Source organism: Ooceraea biroi, chromosome 1 (assembly GCF_003672135.1).
Source record: "Ooceraea biroi isolate clonal line C1 chromosome 1, Obir_v5.4, whole genome shotgun sequence".
In the NCBI taxonomy this organism is placed as follows: Eukaryota; Metazoa; Arthropoda; class Insecta; order Hymenoptera; family Formicidae; genus Ooceraea; species Ooceraea biroi.
The window spans coordinates 10,085,063-10,105,248 of record NC_039506.1 but is presented as its reverse complement, the minus strand read 5'-3'; the positions used below and the strand labels follow the sequence as shown (position 1 = coordinate 10,105,248).

General features: G+C 40.3%; 1 protein-coding gene across 4 annotated transcripts in view; it reads left to right on the top strand.

Moving 5' to 3' along the window:
* Window positions 1-8,580, top strand: part of LOC105279954 (WD repeat-containing protein 47) — a 59,439-nt gene extending 50,859 nt beyond the window's left edge. For 2 of the 4 annotated variants that reach the window (XM_026975362.1, XM_026975356.1), the window contains exons 8-11: window positions 2,750-2,919; window positions 3,189-3,496; window positions 4,042-4,282; window positions 4,524-8,580. In XM_026975362.1, the coding sequence (XP_026831163.1) occupies window positions 2,750-2,919; window positions 3,189-3,496; window positions 4,042-4,282; window positions 4,524-4,669 (865 nt within the window). In that variant the 3' untranslated portion in view covers window positions 4,670-8,580. The remainder of the gene's footprint in view (window positions 1-2,749; window positions 2,920-3,188; window positions 3,497-4,041; window positions 4,283-4,523) is intronic. The other 2 variants (XM_026975361.1, XM_026975368.1) reach the window with 2 other exon arrangements.
* Window positions 8,581-20,186: the final 11,606 nt, after the last annotated feature.

The following is a 20,186-nucleotide window of genomic DNA, read 5'->3' as shown; positions in this document are numbered from 1 at the left end:
ACCGGCTACTTCCCCACGCTACAATACATCATTTCCGCTTACATCGTTTGCGCTTCGCCATATTTCATCCTCATTGCTACTATATTTGCAGTGGTCACGTGTAAATTTGGAACGCTTCCGCATAACATTAACATGGTTTTGGCCATCATGAAGCATGGTAGAATTAATTCCATTGTAAACAGTGAGAATTAAAAAATTTGGAGAAAGTTTAACGAACAATACTGCATGATTCAGCGCTACCTAAGTAATCGCAAGATTCAAAAATGTTTATTGCTTAATCGAATCGATTTGCGGAACATAGAAGGTAATTACAGTCCACAATAACAACTGGAGAATGTAAAGTAGTTCCATGTAAAGTGTATGAATACATAATAAAGTAACGATTGAAGATAATAAAAGTATAAAAATGTTACTCGTGCACAGGTTCAACCTGAAACGGGATCGTGCTTTCGGTTTTTAAGATAACATTATATTATAGGGTTCGGAAGTGTCTACTTTGCATTACAAGGTAGGCAACAAACAGTCCCTTTCACTCGCGCATTCTGTCCAGAATTCACAACAGTGTTCGTTTAATGCCGCATTACGGCGTGTTCTGACTGAGTTTAACGATTTTAACGATCTGTAATTTGTCAATAATGCATAGCAATTTCCGTTTGTCCGTTTGCGAGCAAGCTCGCACCCGATCGGAATTATTGCGCCAAGTGCGAAATGCTTCTCGCCACGGGACCGGAAAAAGTTCGAGGTGCATTACCGCCACTTAAAAAAATTCATCTTTGGAAAAATGTCTAAGGTACGCCCATGTCTTGCGTAAAAACTTGCTACGTACTTTCGGACTTGCCGCTTGAATAATCGCCGGACACCAGAATGTCTCCCAATGTGTTTGCGCACGAGTTTACCTTGCACCACGACAATAAACAGGTCGTAAAATTCGTTTAACGGTCGCAAGGTGCACGACTATGCCATTTGACGGTGTTGCAATTATAGCGTTAATAGGACGCGCAATTATGTAAAGTTACGAGGCACCGAGGAATCACGTTTTCCGGTGTCGTGACACTCGCGTTGCATACGGGCAAAAGTCAACGCTAACGTGAGCTTGTGGGAAGCTTATGGGAAATCGCGTAAACTGACTGTTGCGAGACTCGGTGATATCGCTTAATCAGATCCGACGTAATCAGTTATCCTGTTGTTGGCCTAATTGACTGAAATTGAGATATCGCAAACTTCTCTTTCTCTCTCTCTCTCTCTTTCTCCTGACGCAAGTATCTAACGTCGCTGGTATTTACGTCAGTGCATTGTGCGGCGTCAGTAAACTTGCGATTTCATTACTTTTATTGCGGATCATAGCGAGCAACATTATTGAAATTGTAAAAAAGATATTTAATTGAATATCGGTAAAAAGTCGGAACGGATATGTAGATTACTTGTAAAGTACTTTACATTTATAAAGACTCATAAAGACTCCTAAGTATTAATGCAAGGAAAGAAATGCTAAAAAAACTTAACGTAAAGTCTGATAATGATATGTACCATTTATGAATCGAGAGTGTAGAGAGAGAGCAGTACGCTTATCTCCGATACATCGCTTGATTAATAGGCAAGAATGCATTTTCGTATCTTTCGCTGAAAACGTAAATTCTGTTTTTTATGAATATATTTCTTCTTTTCCGCAACTTTCACATCAACTTTCAAGATGAAAAATTTCATAGTTGCCTCGTATGTTATAAATAAGCGTGTATAACGTGTAGCGATATTGATGACATCGCATCAAATTTAATATATAAAAGTTTGTATGAATTTTAATTATGTAAAAATTTACAAAATAAGATTTTAGTATCTCTCTCTGCAATTAATTAATTAAATTTAAAATTTGAGGAATTTTGTTTTTTCGTAGTTCGTTATTCTGACCTAGTTTTTACAAGTTTTCTTGATACATGAATTTCACGCATAAGGGAGAGAATTTCTTTATAATACCGTATTATGTATTATTAACCCTTCTCTAAAATAATTGGCTATAATTTATCTATTTCATTATCCTTATCATTTAGTGCGAACGTCTTCTCCAATTATGTCGTTATTGTCTGGAGAAACCGCCTTTGCGAATAATCGTATCGTCACTTTCGAAAGTCGTTCCCCTCCGGCGCGCGCCTGGAAATTGCAGCGAGCAGAACGTTAATTTCGCGCATCGTGCTCAAGCCGAATAGTGTAGAATCGGGAGGGCAGATAATAATTAATAATACGAGAGCTATTTTATGGATGAACATCTTGATCGACCGGTAGTAGGAAGGCAAGCTACTCACAAACGATCTCACATGCGCTCGCTGCGTGCAGTGAGAAAGATCTGTGCTTAATTAGAATCTGCATAAAAGCCGGCGTTGCGTGAAAGCGATGGTACGCCGTCTCTTTAAAATCATCAAGCCTCTTCGTCGTTTCCACGGCCGAAACGCAGCTGACAGCGCACAATATGCAGCTATATCGACTGCAATTAAACAGACGAGCTTGATGAAGGCTGGGAACAAGGAAAAGAAACGTCTCGATGAAAGTGATGCCTGGCGCGAGCTCGAGCATTCTTTCTTTTCCTCAAGAATAGTTTGTTGGATGAAAGGGTCGTGCATGAAATAGAATTTTCTTAGATTAATATGTATGGATTTATTTGTGTGTTGTTCGCTGCGTATCGTCGACGTGTTCAGTACTCGTCATGGTGCATTAATGTTGACAATATGAAAAAGAAATCTCATTGTGCATCTTTCAGGGAGGATCATCAGACGTATCAACCAACTGTTCTCTTCAAGAGAACGAAGCACCACAAGGGCTCCATATATTGCCTCGCGTGGACACCGGATGGTCGGCTGATGGCAACGGGAAGCAACGACAAGACCGTGAAACTAATGCGCTTTAATGCCGACACCTCTAATCTTGAAGGTATTATTTTCTAAACATATATTATGGTCTTGCAACTTAGCCTAAGGCTCTTTTTAAGAATTTTGATTCTCCACCTTACTTTGTAATCTCTAAAAGTCCTGTTTCTCAAATCGAAATGAATCGAGTGATTTCGGAATTTCTTGTGATATGTAATTAGTTCCCCTTATCTTATTACCGGTAATGTAACTGATTCAAGGAAGTAGCATTTCTTATTATGGTTTTATTATGGCGTCTGGGCAGCAATTTTATATTTTTGCTTCAATCTGCAGGACAAGAGGTAGAGTTGACCATGCACGATGGTACAGTGCGTGACTTGTGCTTCCTGGAGGACACGTCGAACAAGTCGAGTCTTCTGATCAGCGGCGGTGCCGGCGACTGCAAGATCTACGTTACCGATTGTGCGACCGGTACACCTTTCCAGGCTCTGAGCGGCCACAGCGGACACGTGCTGACGCTTTACAATTGGGGCGGTGCGATGTTCGTGAGCGGATCGCAGGATAAAACAGTCAGATTCTGGGACCTAAGAACGAGAGGCTGCGTCAACATGGTTACACCTGCGACGGTACCTGGTAGCCGGGTTAGTTGAGTTCTCCGTTGATATATCTCTGCCAATTTTCTAGCGTCTTTTTCACTGATGGTCACAACTCCCAGATGGCGAAATACAGAATTAGCATCATTCTCTTCCCAAAGAAAAAGCAAAAGAATATTAATTAATTAATAGTTCAATGAATTCATCGATCATTAAGGACATTAACAAAAATGTTCATTTCATCTTTCATTCATCTGCAATATGTACATTAATGTTTCTCTATCCATGTGCCTCGATTATAGAAAGTCAGAAATTGTAGTGATTATCCAAAATGCAAATCAAAATGAACAGAGGTAAAAGAGAGATTCCTGTTACCACTTAAAATCCGGCACGCATCGCCAACATTTTTTTGTTTCGTTCTGATCTCCTCTTGAGTTTCACGTCCGATAAATATTCGGTCTACAGTTTTAAATTGCACGATCATTTTCCCCGTTCGCACGGCGCACGTCCGTCACCTCCTGTCACGACTGGATCTTTATCGGACGTTCCACACGACTGCCGAAGAGTGGAAGCAGTATTGTTTGTTTGATCAGCATCTGATCCCACTGCAGGTCGGCAGTCCCGTGGCCGCGTTATGCGTGGACCCGTCTGGCCGGCTCTTGGTGTCTGGCCACGAGGATAGCAGTTGCGTACTGTTCGATATTCGTGGCGGCAGGACGGTTCAGTGCTTCAAGCCTCACGCGGCAGACATCAGAAGCATACGATTCTCACCGTCGGCGTATTACTTGCTGACGGCAGGATACGACAACAAATTGGTGCTTACAGATTTGCAAGGTAAGACTCTCTCTCATCAGGTCGATAAAATAACAAAAATGGATGGATGAGAAATTATTTCGATAAATGATATTACCAAAGTGCTACCAAATGGTGAATTTTTATAATGGAAAACCGCCACAGCTGTTTGATTAATTCACAATATAATAAAATAGGCTAGATAAGATAATAAAGGTATTATATTTCATACGCTTTTTCTTCACATTTTACAAATAATTGGAAATAACTGAATATATTACAGGGGATCTGACAATGCCTCTACCTAGCGTCGTAGTCGCTCAGCATCAGGACAAAGTAATCTCCGGACGCTGGCATCCAACGGAGTTCTCGTTCCTCAGTACTTCCGCTGACAAAACGGCGACTCTCTGGGCCTTACCGCCTGTTTAATTAGCTATCTGCACGATAACGCGCGCACTGTTATTTATTGTTCTGTTTTTTTTTTTTAACATAATATTCCGTTTCACGTAGCGTTATCTGTATATGTTTATTCGCACATGCAGTGGTGGATCGCGTAAAGGATGTTACTCGATTCCGATTTCCAAATAATTTGATAGCATTACAACCGCAAAAAGGATAGTTTTCGACGATATTAACGCATTCTAACGCTTTTGTGTATTTGCATGTAGCTTAACCGTGATCGAACTCCCTTAAATCTTGCCTCCTACAATCCAATCTCCCTCTATCTAATTTCGAAATAAAATCTTCATCTATACACGACCGTGTCGTTAACGTGATACTCGCAGCGTAATGCAATACATGTGAGATGTTTAGACGTTCAAACGATTGTTAAAAAATTAACACGCTTTCAAGACTCGGATTAAGGGAGAATGCAAAAGGAGAGTAACTGAACGAAATCAAACTGGCATCGATAAAAAAAAATCGTTTTTAGCTACGAATTTGATACCGGGAGTCACAAGACTGCGGATAAATTATCCTCCGCTTCAATGCCGCTTTACAGTCACATGAAGTTGCATCGTACATGCATTTTAAATGTGTCTGCACAAACGAGAGTAAGCCTCCATGTTTCTTTCCATAAATCACGCACGCATACTTGGATTCATGATCGCGCGACGTAATCCCCCTTTCCCCCCTTTTCATATAATTTTGTTATTCTCAAAAATATGTCTAATGTGTAAATACGTTAAGTTAGTGAGTTAAGAAATTTTCCAGAATACAATACCCGCGTTCCTGTACGAAGGACGTACTACTAACTTTTTTAACTCCAAATGCTCTCTTACTTTCGCTCAGCATCGCATCGTTTCATTACATCGTTTCGTAACTTTTTTGTGTGTAGGTAAACGCACACCTGCGAGAATTTCGTTGCTTGTTCGGTTAAGTTCATTCTCGGTTGATCGCACGCGAAATGTGTTGCCGCAATTGTTTAATGCGCGCGCGCGCGCACTTAACTCACAATAGACGACGCTCCTACTTTCCATCTCCGTGTTATCGACTTACAAGCCAAATATACACGCGCGTTCTAGTACATAAGTATATGTAGCATACATCTTACACTCACTTTCTCTCTCTCTCTTTCTCGAGGAAATTATCCGCTCGTGTTATCGCATTATTTTTTACGGACTAAGATGCCCGTGTAGCACAGAGGCCTGCAGCAACATTGCAGTAACGTTGCTGGAAGCTTCTGCGCTCCGTGTGTGTTTAATATAAATCGAGAGAGTTTATCCGAGCGTTATCGAACAATTGTGCGGCTCGCCACGTGACTAAGCTTGACGCGAATCGAAGGAAGATAGTATTCTTTACAATGTAGAGTCGTAAAGACTAACAACTAGATCTAAGTTGCTTGTCGCAATCGCCAAAGCTCGCGGTAGCAGCGAAACCGAAAGAGAAATAGAGGAAACTACGCGTTAACATCGCGCTGTTGAAAGCAAATTTTTTTGTCACGTGACAACATTTGACGATTGGATATGGGATGTAGCTTTTGTAAATATACGTTCATCGACAACTACACTCGCCAACCCTTTGATTTAATCATTAATCTGTCGGGTAACGATGTTCACAAAATATCATATCGTTGTTTGCAACATCATGTACTGTTTTCCCTATCTTGACATCGACGAAAGTTTTTAACAGCTAATTTCACTTTATCCTTAGCATATGTTTTCGCGCGTACGGACAAATCATATCTTAAGATCGCTCGATCGGTGATCTGTGATCAGACGTATTTGAGGGACGCAAGAAAGTGTATAAGAGATATTAAAAGCAGAATACCATGGGAGAAAAGCTAGGAGGAGGAGTAGAGAAGTTAATTACTTGGCCGCTTGCTAAGTAAATTCGTGATCCTCTCCATTTGCAAAATCGCATGAAGTAATTTATTAATATAAATATTTAATTCTTTTCTCTCTACGCAGAATATTTTTATAAAATTCTTGCTTTACTGTATGTATTTCTTACATATTATTTGTTCTAGTACATATTTCAAGTTTGTAGAATGGTTCAAACTTTCATGAATAAAACAACCAAATAATTATATGAGAGTTAATAAATTCGTGGAAACGATATTTTCTTTGTGTGTTTCGTGATTCATATCTCAACATTTTCGGTAACTTTGCTTCATGCATTTTGCGATGATTGACAGAAGAGATCGAGATAACGATAGCGGGCAAGAAGTAGGATGGAACGAGAGCGATTATTTGTAATAGCGATTCAATGCAACCATCTGCTTCCATGTAGCAATTTATCGTGCCTTCTGTCGTGGCTGCTTTCGGCGATTCATACTTATTTTTATATTTTTCGTGGACTCCTATTCCTCACCCTTCCCCTCACATTCCTCATCCCCGCATAACGGTACTCTCCCATTCTCATCACGCAATATATCCGAACGAGTTCATATAAATGTCTAAAAGTAAAAATTTCATTATCTCGTACTCAAGTATTATCGCATAACACACACAATATTATATATATATATATATATATATATATATATATATATACATATAGTATAACTTATAACTTTGTACTTTTCTTGTAGATACGATATAATGTCACGTCTAATTTAAACAATAAAATTTACGTTATTAAAATGATGGTGTTCACGTGGTAACCCATCCAAGGACCCATCAAAGTTCCATCAGAAGGGTTGCCTTCTCTAATCTCATTCGGGCAACGTTTTCGGAAGTTCTGGTAATCGGTTCGATTAAGAGAGAAATTACGTCGGCGTGTGGGTTCGTATCAAAGCGTATATACGCGCCACGGATTCGATCGATTTTTTATAAATTTCCCATAATAACTGTAATCATGTAATCTTCCACCCGCATGTATTATCTATGGCGCCAAATCCGTGAAATTTCGGCGCTCGATTCCATGAAATGGAGGTATGCCGCAATCGCGAACATAAAATCGTTCTAGTCTTCTAGAAAAATTTAATGAGAATCGTTTATAGTAGAGCAACCCAGCAATTTCGGCGCTCAGAGAGAGAGCTTGTTTTTATTGATTATGGAAAAACTGCCGCTGTAATGTATCATGTTCAATGACTGTATCAAACTTCTTACGGTGGAACAGATTTTAAACAAAAGAATCGATCAAACTTGTCTCACGAAGGAGAATTGCATATAAAAATTGCAAGCTCTCTGCAAGTGTTTTAAAACAAGGTATTTTAATCATTTATATATTTTAATCATTTATAGGGACGTGAACAAATAGATTTCTGTCAAGCTACTATGTAAAAGCGAACAATCAGTTTTATATAAAATGTATGCGTATATTTAAAGAATTGATATATGTATTTTATATTACACATATTTTATTGTTGCTTAACTCTTTCAATTATTAGCCAGCCAAACTTCGACAAAGTCGGCGAAAAAAGGAGAAGAGCTGAATCGTCGCGACGACCGGCACCGTCATCTTAGACCCGTGCCCCGGGAAATGTCCCCGGGGCGAGGATCCACCCACGGAATTTCAGCCCGTCTGTCGGGGGCCATCTGTCGATTCGACGAATTCGGTTGGTCCGCGCTTCGGGTTTTTCGAAATCCTCACCGCGGGCCAAATTACGAGCCCTAATTATCACGGATACGCGATAATCGACCCTGGGACGAGCACGGACATGTTACCCGAATCCCCGAGGATAAATGTAGATAGGTTTGCGTTCTATCGAACCCACCTACAAAATCGGGCCCCCATAGTTGCGCGTTGCGCAGTCAGGAATGCCCCCCAAGGCGCGACTCTTCTTCGCTAATTCTACATTTTCATTGCGGTTTGTCCGACGATATTTGCCACAGAACAGGCCCTAAATCGGATTTTTAGAATTCCAGACAACTGCTCAGGGTAAATACTTATTTCGTTAAAAAAGAAAACGTAAACTCTAATATGTAATTTGTGAAATATCTCTGCTGCATTCTCGTTTCTTGTCATATCATGTTATTGGAATTTGGAAATGTATATTGTATCGTGTATAGTTGAATAAAAGAAGAAGTATAAGAGATCAAAGATTAAAGATGAGAGATCAAATATTAAATATAAAAAAATCAAGTAAATATAGTGCACTTTAGTTAAGACACAAAGAAAATATAATTACATGGTTTATACTAGACTATGATATTTTTTGAATTATTTATACAGAAAAAGCGACACGATTACGAACGGAAATGTGATAACAATAATTAAGCAAATGATATTCCGCGAAAAGTCCTGGTGATTTTGGTGATTGTGTGATTTCTCTTCGCTAAATCACACAATTAAAAGAATGATCCACTTCGAGTAGAGATTAATCTCCACGATCACGAACAAGTGATGTTGCCTTTATATGAGCAAGAAACTTAGGAAGAGCAACCTAGAAAGAAGGGACGCGCGATGATGCATTAGGCTAATCGCGCCGTTAAATAATTCATCACGCACGAGGCATTCAAATTAATAACGTATTACGAGAATCACCTCCAATCGAGAGCTCGGGCGCACGAATTGCTTCGTATACTCTATCATTTCCACAGTGGTTCTCATGTGAGCATGTATTCCTTCTCTCACTGCACAATAAATTTTTATAAATGCAATATGTAGACCGGTGTGAACCTGGCACCTGACTTTAACGAAATGAAAATTTTCGGGCATATTTCGTTTGTACCTCGTTTGTACCTGTTTGTACCATCGTTCGTTTCGTTTGTACCTCAACAGTTTAAAAGTTATAAGGGGTCAAACAATAGCTAGCACCCGACTAAAAGATATCCGAATTTTAATAATGCCATTCGAAAGAGCATCGTTTGTACCTCAACGGAACCGGAAGTACAGGCTTTTCAAAAAATAGGTCCAAGAGGTATCTTCGTCAATTTTTGAGATATCGCAAAACGGCTAAAGGCATTCGAAAGAGCATCATTTGTACCTTCAGAATCCACCGTTTAAATCGTTTGTACCTCAAAGGAACCGGAAGTACAAACTTTTAAAAATTTGAAAAAAACGTCCAAGAGGTATCTTCGTCAATTTTTGAGATATAGCAAAACGGCCAACGGCATTAGAAGCGCTCGATTAGCACCCGTTAGTACCTCCGTTCAAATCATTTGTACCTCAAAGGAACCGAAAGTACAGGCTCTTCAAAAAACATCCAAGAGGTACTTTCGCCAATTTTCGAGATATTCGAAAACGGCCAACGGCGGTCGAAAGAGCTCTGATAGCGCTTGTTTGTACCTCCGTTCAAATCGTTTATACCTCACAGGAACTGGAAGTACAGCATTTTCAAAGTAAAACAAATAGTTGTTCGTACCTCCGTTGTTTGTAGAGATATCCGAAAATGCCCAACGCCATTCGAAGGATTTGAAAGGAGGTACAAACGGGTAGAAACTATGCTCCTTCGAATGGCGTTGGGCATTTTCGGATATCTCTGCAAACAACGGAGGTACGAACAACTATTTGTTTTACTTTGAAAATGCTGTACTTCCGGTTCCTTTGAGGTACAAACGATTTGAACGCAGATACAAACAGGCGCTACCCGAGCTCTTTCGACCGCCGTTGACCGTTTTCGAATATCTCGAAAATTGGCGAAAGTACCTCTTGGACGTTTTTTGAAGAGCCTTTCTTCCGGTCCCTTTGAGGTACAAACGGGTAAAAACTATGCTCCTTCGAATGGCGTTGGGCATTTTCGGATATCTCTACGAACAACGGAGGTACGAACAACTATTTGTTTTACTTTGAAAATGCTGTACTTCCGGTTCCTTTGAAGTACAAACGACTTGAACGGAGGTACAAACAGGCGCTACCCGAGCTCTTTCGACCGCCGTTGGCCGTTTTCGAATATCTCGAAAAGTGGCAAAAGTACCTCTTGGACGTTTTTTGAAGAGCCTGTACTTCCGGTCCCTTTGAGGTACAAACGATTTGAACGGAGGTACAAACGAGTAGGAACTATACTCCTTCGAATGGCGGTGGGCATTTTTGAATATCTCTACAAACAACGGAGGTACGAACAACTATTTGTTTTACTTTGAAAATGCTGTACTTCCGGTTCCTTTGAGGTACAAACGATTTGAACGATGGTCCCTGAAGGTACGAACGATGCTCTTTCGAATGGCAGTATTAAAATTCGGATATCTTTTAGTCGGGTGCTGGCTATTTTTTGACTCCTTATAACTTTTAAACTATTGAGGTACAAACGAAACGAACGATGGTCAAACAGGTACAAACGAAATATGCCCGAAAATTTTCATTTCGTTAAAGTCAGGTGCCAGGTTCACACCGGTAATATGTAGTGTTCCAGAAAGCTGACATTAAATCGATCACTCTATCATTGAACAATTATATGACAGAAAATGTACAATAAAATATCCATTAGTACCATTTAATATTTATTATTTCATCAGTTACTAAATGTTTAAAAATGATACTCGTTCCCTTATTGTCTAATCTTGCTATTACATAATTCATGTGTTTAGAGTTTCCAATTATTTATTTGGGAAATTTTGTTCTCTAGAAATTGCATTCAGATTAGATATCGAGATTCGAGAGACTGCGCACCGCTGGCAGTCCAAATCGCATTCAAATGAGGAAAGAAGGGGCGGCTAAGGGTTCGTCGTAGGGCCTCCAAAAGAGAAACGATTCTGTGCCGCCGCGTCTCTGACCGCCGTGTGCAATCATTCTCGGAAGGGCCGCGGCCGCGAGATGATAATAATAATTTGAATCGCGACCATTTAGCATAAGTGGAAAAGAAAAGAGAAAGAGAAAAGAAATTTTTTTACAGTTTCATAAAATCAGACATTTAATGATAATTTAATAAGTGTTTAATTTGGTAACTAGATCAGCATAAGATTTCTGTGAACAAAATTTTGATAAATAATACAAACGAACAAATACAGGAGCATTCTTTTATATATTAAATAAGAGTATATTAATTAATGATATATCTCTTATTTAATATATAGAATTAATTGTAACATATGTTCTCTGTGTTGCTGTACGGAATATCATTTATGTTATTACAAAGCTTACATGTAAGTATAGTATGTATACTATACGTAACATAATAAAAAAGTATATAAATAAGTAATTAATAAAGTACCTACATAAAATAAATAATAAAGTAAGATAATAATAATGCTGTAAGTAATTGAAATAACATAAATTAGATAATACCTAATAAGACATGTAATATTACAAAACTAAAAAGATCATTATATGTATAAGGCAGTGTATTTTACATTTACCATGATTATATGTTGTATACTGTAGTTGTATAATTCTTACATGCCTTATATGATATTACAGAAAAACATAATGAGAATTAATAACGGTTATATATATATATATACATATATATACTACTCGTAAATGGCAGAATGACAGAAACTGTGAAGGACATGAATAGTCTGGATGACAAACTGTTTGGTACCGCATTTAAAAGAAAGAAAGAGCAACATTTTGCGGATTGATTAAAAATTACGACTGCAGCAAGAGTAATTGCAAGAAAGCTTGGTAAGACGACGATGGCAGTGTATTTAAACAAATTGGAGTTGACTGCTACAGGTGACACATGTTGATATATTTCCTAGAAAATGCTAAATTATTTCTTTCTAAATATAGTCTAAATATGAATGCAGTCTTTAAGGATCTATAGCCTGCAGCGCGACTGCAACATTGCGTGACAGAAAATGCCGGAAAATTTTAATAGCGGAAAGACGCTGCTAAATACAGAGTTAAAAAGTTTGTCTATCTGGGAAGCTGTAGATAATTATTATGGACATTTGCTCAAAAATATTTGCATGAATTTAAATGGCAACTCTAGCCGTCGATTAATAGATAGGCACACTTACAAAAAAGGAAAACGAAAGATTAGGATATCAAACAAAGAAACTTAAACGTCAATTTACTACATGGTGTCCTACCTCAATATGATAAGATTCCTATTTTTTGCAGATCTCAATTTTAGTACAGAATTCTGCATTAAATGTGACAAATCGTCTTTCTATCGATTTTAACTTGTAATATATTGCAAGATTTGCTCTTTGAACAGACCTGACTGCCTAGACTCATTCGCGACTTCGTAGCTAGCGGGTGCAGATTGGTCGCGCATCCTCACATAACTTCACGTAATGGCCAATAGCTCACGAGAGTTGTACACTAGTGAATCGGTTACTAGTTACTACTTAGGTGAGTTAACATGATTTATCGCTTGGCTTTAACCGCGTACGAGGCTACTGAGGAGAAGCGAGAAAAGAGATATAAGCAGAAAGAGACGGACGCGCGAAGAGGGATGAAAGAGTGCAAATTTCTCTCAGGTTGCTTTACTACGGCCAATTAAGGGCCCGTTTTAATCGTTCGCGCCTAATTGCAGGCCCATTACTTTGTCTCTCGAGGGTAAATACGTCCCGTTAAATATCCACGTCAAAATAAAGAATACGTGGAATCTGAAAAATCATTAGCGAAAAAATACCTTCAAGTTCAAGTTAAAAGAAATTTGGGAAAAGCAGGAATATGCAGAATGCTTTATTTGTTCGACAGCATAAAGCAAGTTTTAAACGAAGAAGATAAAGCTAATACAGTTTTCAACATGAACGATATTTTTATGATAGATAGATATAAATTCATGCTTGATGCTTGGTATTATGAAATACCAAGAATGTTCTTATCGATAATATTTCATTGAAACGTGACACGCTTTTGGACTCGTCAGGCTTATTCCTCAGTCTTTCTGGATCTGTTTTTCGTGCGATATCGAAAACTCGACACGCTGCCGTCAGCGATGCATCTCTCTGAAGGGTTTTGCGTACTTTTAAGTCCGGTCCCTGTTCGAGATGGAACCGGTCGCTCTTAATAACCACCCTCGCACCACATGGCCTAAGGATCAACGGCGCGACCTGCAATCACGCCATAGACAACTCGCAGCGACTCGATCATTATCACGGCCAATAATCACTGGGACGTATTCCACTAAGTGCTCCCCTCTGTTGAAACGCACTTCGGGCCCCGAAGTCCACCACCGGCGGCTTCACGACGAGCAAGAAAGCGGGGGTCCGACACTGCTCGCCCCCCTTCACCTTCACGTTTGCCCGTCTCGGTCGCTCTTTATCTCACTGTTATTTGCCCTGACGATAATCAAGGACCGTGGCCTGTCGGTGGATGGACGGCATCTCTAATCCGTGCCAATTACGCCGAACGATTAAAAAGAATTAATTGTCTGACGCGTCGGACCTCGCTCTAGGAGGAACGTCCCTGATGACCGTGATGAAGGCGGATGATCCTTGCAAGGCACAGATAGAGGCCACTTTGGCCTCTTTTCGCCGTCATTATAACTTGACAAAATACGTTACGTTTTGCATTACGGATTTAATGCAAAAACTAAATGGGTATAAAAAGTTTGAAATACTTTATTCAGGACTTGATGATGACTTTTGCGGTAATTTGATGGGAAAGATTGTAAAAAGACTTTATAATAATAGCTTGTGACAGTGAGTGATCAACGACGAAGAGTAGCTGAACGACATGCAAAGCGATAGCTACAGATTAAGGAATCATTTCCAGGGAGGCAATTACACCGTACGATAAAGAATTTTAAATGGTAACTTGACAAGAAATCAAGCTTAACGACGAATAACTGATGATGATAACTTGTCGCTGAGAGGTGAGTACCACGCAAAGGATTCATGAAAAGGAAAACTTGCAGAAATTCTCTGAAGAAATTTCACGCGAGCAATTACTCGAGACGTGTGACACGTAAGAAGCAGACGTGATTAATTACGAAAACGGCATAACGATGTCCTAATTACGTTTACGTAACTGCAGATACCAAATATATCGCCACGAAGTTATGCCACGTCAACTGACGACACGATGCTCAACGATAAGTATGCCACAAATAATGATCGTCTCAGCTCCTCTGGCCAAGGATACAGAGAAGCGTACCGTCGCGTCGCACCGAAATCGGATATCCCCCGCGATCGAAAGGCCGATATTCCACTATCTCGTCCGCCACCTCCATTCGGAGCGTCCATGAGCATCCATTCTGGATGCCTATCGCGGTCGGCCGAAAATCACGATTTTAACAGCATCAATAATTTCATCGACTTAACTCCCGTACGTGAAAGGCGACCGCGCGCGTACGCGCGCTTTATCGTCCCCGGCCAAATTAGAGGAATTAGAGGCTCACCGCGGGACACTCTAAACGGGGATGCTCTCCGGAATCCGGGAGCCGTCTATGCGGCAGCAGGATCAGATATCGTCGTGGAGAGTCAAAGATTCACCCGGGGGGTGGGCCCCCGGTCTCCTCCCGAGGAGAGAAGACCATCTTGCGGGATCTTGTCCCGCGTTCTCTCCGGAGAACGACGTGGTTCCACGACGAGCTCGCCGCGGGACTCCTTATTCGCCGGATACGCGCGGTCGTTTATAATCAGGATCACAGGCCGTCCCCTGGCTCTTTTCGCGTCACCTCCCGCGGCAGGAGCCCCCTTTCCGGCGGACGGACGTCCCGCTGCTTCCGCGAGTGCCCACGCCTCCTCGTAGAACACCGTACAGGGTAACGGACACCCGCGGTAACCCCTAATTAAAATTAACGATAATAAGGACGCGCCCCGGTAATGTGTGACTCCCCTTAACCCTGTCGTGAGCGCACTACTGTCAATTAAGCGGCGAGAGAACGCCCGTAGGATAACTCGAGTGAACGGACTTGACGCGCTCGTCCCGAGATAGATAACGTTACTTTTTTGACGTTGCGAAGAATTTTTACGGCTCGGCAAGATGAGAGCGTGGCGTATGATATCCACGCGAGAAAGTTCACGGATAATAATGAAGCAGCAGTCGCTGTTGAAGTCGACAAAATCTTCTTGTGCAGTTCAGTGAACAGAATAACAGTTTGCATGTATTTATACTCTTTAGAGTTTACTCCAATTTATTTAAATAATTATACAAGTAATTTATTTCAATAATTAATTGCTAATAATTAATTTATTTCTGCTACATTTATTACGTCACTATAAACCAAATTTATAGGAATTTATCATTACTTTCGAGAATTGCATCATATTGATTTTGACAATTGTTTTATGAAAACGATTATAATAATAGTAAAAATTAAAAATATTACAAAATTATAATAATAATAATATTTATTATTAAAAAGATCATACACATATTCAAAATTGAATGTACAATAAATAATTAAAATTACATAAATTATATTTAACTTCTTTATAATTATAAGTTAAGAATTTACAATTTATCTTTTGCAATTTAATTTCTTTATCAGAACAACTTATTGAATATCCACGAAATTCATTACTGATCACAGTCGCCACGTAGCGGCAGTGACTTGAACTGGATACAACAGGTGCCTTCGTGCCAGATGAGGACGGAGAATCTGATCGAAAGAGGCCAAAGCAGGAGGATGAGTGGTACTTCAAAAGTGAATGGGTGATTACTTTCATCTTTTTCCTCTCTCGCTCTCGTTCCTTCTATTTCTTTTTCTACTTCGATGTCAAAGTCGCTCATTCTCTATCGTTCAAATTCCAACTCTGCTATCTAGATCTAGAAATGCATTTCTTGTATGCAGTTGTTCTTATGTTATAATTCTTATATGCTGAATTACATTTAGATTCTACGAGCTTCTGTTCTCGCCTGATTCAGTTTCTCCGTACTTCTTTCTAATAAAAAAACTAAAAAGTTTCGTCGGAAAATTAGAAAAGAGATATCTGATCAAAAGACAATGTAAAATGATCAAACATTAAACATTCCTAAATAAAATTAAGAAACATGCAGAAATATCTTTCGAGTATTCGATCGCATTTCTAGAATTAAGTCATATTTACACAAAAAGAATGTGACTTATTTGTCTTTTTTCTTGTTCGAGTATCCGAGGTATAAGCATATTTTCCCTTGTCGCAAAAATACCATTTAATCCGCATGACGTGTGAAATTCGATAAATGAGACGCGGAGGGGAGCACAGGAGGCACCCGCTTCGTCTCAAGGTAAAATCGCATAAGCGCCAATACGGGCTACTATGCACGCTTTCGCATTATTGTCACTTTTTTGCGACCTATATCGTATGATCGTCGACGCAACCAATAGAGCGTGTACACACAATTTAGCATGCAAAAAGCTGGCAGACTTTGCTGGCGATACTGTTCTTAACATTTTGTTTGCGGAGTCTCTTTTCTATCTGAAACGGCCGGAAATTTATTGGTGCATTACCGCATCGCGGAACAGCGAGTATCCTTCGCAAGGATAGAAACGCACGTGGATCTCTGGATCGGGAGAAATTTAAGCGCTATTAATAAAGACCGAGTCTTACACGCATCGTCGTCGCATTCCTGGTATTCCATTCGTTCGTATTATCCTGACGCTGACTCAACAGGCACGCGCATTTTTGCGCATCCTCGCCGAGCTACTCTAATTGCGAGGCCATAGAGGCTGCAAGGACTACAAACAAGTACGAATTGTTACGAGCCATTCCCCGTGGTGCAAAACGATTCTACTTATTACATTGTGTTATGCGTGGACGTGCCGATAATGTTTCGCAGCGCGAGGTTGTCGTCAACGCGTACTGTAAATCGTCTTTAAGTTTCCGGCGAGGCGGTTAGCATTAGGCCAGAGCGGTCCGATAACGAGAGATCGGAGAATCAAGAGATCGAGGAAGAGAAAGAGAGAGAAAGAGGAACAGAGAGAAATGGGAAAGAGGAAAGAGTTCGCGAAGAAAAAGCGAAAATCGACGAAATCCCCCGTAACGGCCGAAGATCACGTAAAGCCATTTATTTACTAGGAGCATATTTGTCGTCTGCGATTCGTGAACGAGCCTGCCGACAGATCCGCCACGCATCCTGTACCCGCCGCATAAACTTCGCAGCTAAGGACCCATCAGAGGAGGAGGAGGAGATGACGGTGTGCGCGCGAGAGAGCGGCTAAAAAATAAAAGCCGACGAAAGCGAGGCTCGCGAACGCGTACAAAGCTTCCTGTCTTCGGATCGCGGACTATTACGAATATCGCCGGTCCTATTTGCATTTTCAAGACCAGACTGCATACACAGCCGTGGTGCAGCTACTAGAACGTGCTTTAAATCTGAGGAAACTAAGCACTCTGAAGCATCAAGACTATAAATGCTTCAACAGTAAGAAACATAATAAAGAAAATCAGAAATTATTTCATGTTAATTCGGAAAGAAAGCCTCGTTGGTAGACATTCTAAGTCGATCAGAAATAGTCTATTGACATTTCAGGGTAGTAGCTAATCATTCATCGAAGAACGAAAATTTTAATCATTTTTAACCGCAACGTAGATTTACTGGCAGACAATTAATTAATAATTAATAATTCTTAATTCGCGAGCCAACCTGCAAGACACTTAAATTCTCCGAGACAAAACTTTCAAGTGCGCTCAAGTGGCGTGGAAGTCACCCGGACAAGGCATGATCGTTATCGTCGATCCTTCCCGAGGTCGTCCTCGCGGTCCAGGTTTCTTCGCATGCGCGGCGGATCATAATCTCGCCGGTCGATCGCTATGCAAACTGCTCGCGTATTTATAGTCTCGTGTCAGGTGCTCGATATAAGGTGTCTACGATAAGCAGGCGACCCGTTTCGTTCGCGCGACTAGTTCGACCACGATGACGAGGAGTCTGCACGAGTCTGCTACGACGCGGAATGATCGCTCTCGTAAGTCATCGTCGTCCTCTCCGCGTGAGCGACCAGGAGCCGCGCCGATGAGACGGGATTATTTGTTGGCGCCGCGGAAGCGAGCGCCACGAAATCGTAGCTTCTCTCCACCGTGTGCTCACTTGCGAGCTGCAATTGCGATAAGCAACGAGTGACGAGTGGATAAAGCGACAAATTGCCTGACCTTTGCACAGGCTAGCTGGTTCAGAAACGTATCCTCTCTTTAACTTTGGCAGAGAGAACTTGAGACTTCTGCGCTGTTGAATATTACGATTGAATTTGGCTTCCTTCTGGAGTCGCGAAATCAATCAATTAACAACACATGTTGTGACTTCCAAAGATGTTCAAAACTAAGTTTTAAGTTAAAATCGTATTTGGGACTAATGTGCAGTTAGAAGTCGGGAGTAATATTTTATTTTAGATTCCTTTAATATAATTAATTAACTTGTCCCATTATTGCATGTCCGGAGTAATATTTTATTTTAGATTCCTTTAATTTAATTAATTAACTTGTCCCATTATTGCATGCTTCGATTCCAATTTAATCACTTAAAATTTGTTCAAGCAAGTATTCAGAGCAGAAACATTACTGGAAATATCTATTGAACGCATCTGCACCTGTATAGTGAACCGCAGTGAACAGTATCAATTTCAGCTGTGCGAATCACTTTTCATACTTGCTCTATTTATACAACATGTTATACAAGATGACCGAATAGACTTGCAGTAGCGGAAATTGGTGCATCACGCACGCGAGCGAGACTCGTGCAAGTGTAATAAATTGTTTTGAAATCGATACGTTTCATACGCGAATGAATATATCCAACGATGTTGTTAATTCCGTTCGCCGAGGAGAGCTCTGTAATACCATTATGATATCGCAATACGATATCGTGATTGCAAGGATCCGAGGAAGCGCGCACATGGTCATTGAGAGCAAATCACCTGGAATCGACGCGCGTCATAAATATCCTTAATCTTTATATTAATTTTAATTAAAGTTAAATATAAATATATCTTAAATACCTATATCTTAATTAAAGATTAAATATATCTTAATGCGTATCACGCGGCAGAAATTCCAGCGCGGCGTCACAAGACACAAGCTGCGAAAAGAGGGTACCCTACATATTTACATATGTACATACATAGTTGCATGATTGTCGGCAGAAAGAGAGAAAGAAAAGATAGATAAAAAGACGACTTGCAAACGCCGTCCGTTTTATATTAATTAACCATCGAAAGCTGACCGAACACTTTCGATTACTAGTTATCTTTTCAGAACGGGGCTTTTCTTGCTTTCAATCTGTCTCTTTCTCCTTTTCTGTATTTTATTTTATTCCTTTCTGAATTTCTTTATCATCATTGAAAATCGTGTTCACATTTTTGAAATTGTAAACTTTGAGAAAATTTGTTTCTCTCTTAAAGCTGTCTTTAAAATTTTGCAAAGGATCGCTACATATGTAGTATATAAACTTATTCATGAATGTTATCCAAATAAACAATTCTTAAAACAAATAATCCTCTAAAATATTGATGTTGTCATAAGCATACAAATTGATATGATTATTTCGTTTTGGGGATGCGATTGAAACTGCTCTCGTGTCGCGAATTGCAAGTACAAAATGTTCCTACATTAAGGAGAAATCTACCCTCGTGGCAACGGCGCGGTCCGAGGCTGGCATTCCAGCGACGCGATATATCGCGCAGCGGCGAACGCGCGGCGCCGGAAAGCAACAGGTTGTTGAACGGAGCCGGGAGACCGTCGGGCTGACTGGCTGGCTGGTCGATTCGAATGCCGGTAGTCCTAGCAAGGCCGGTTGGAACGACGCGCTA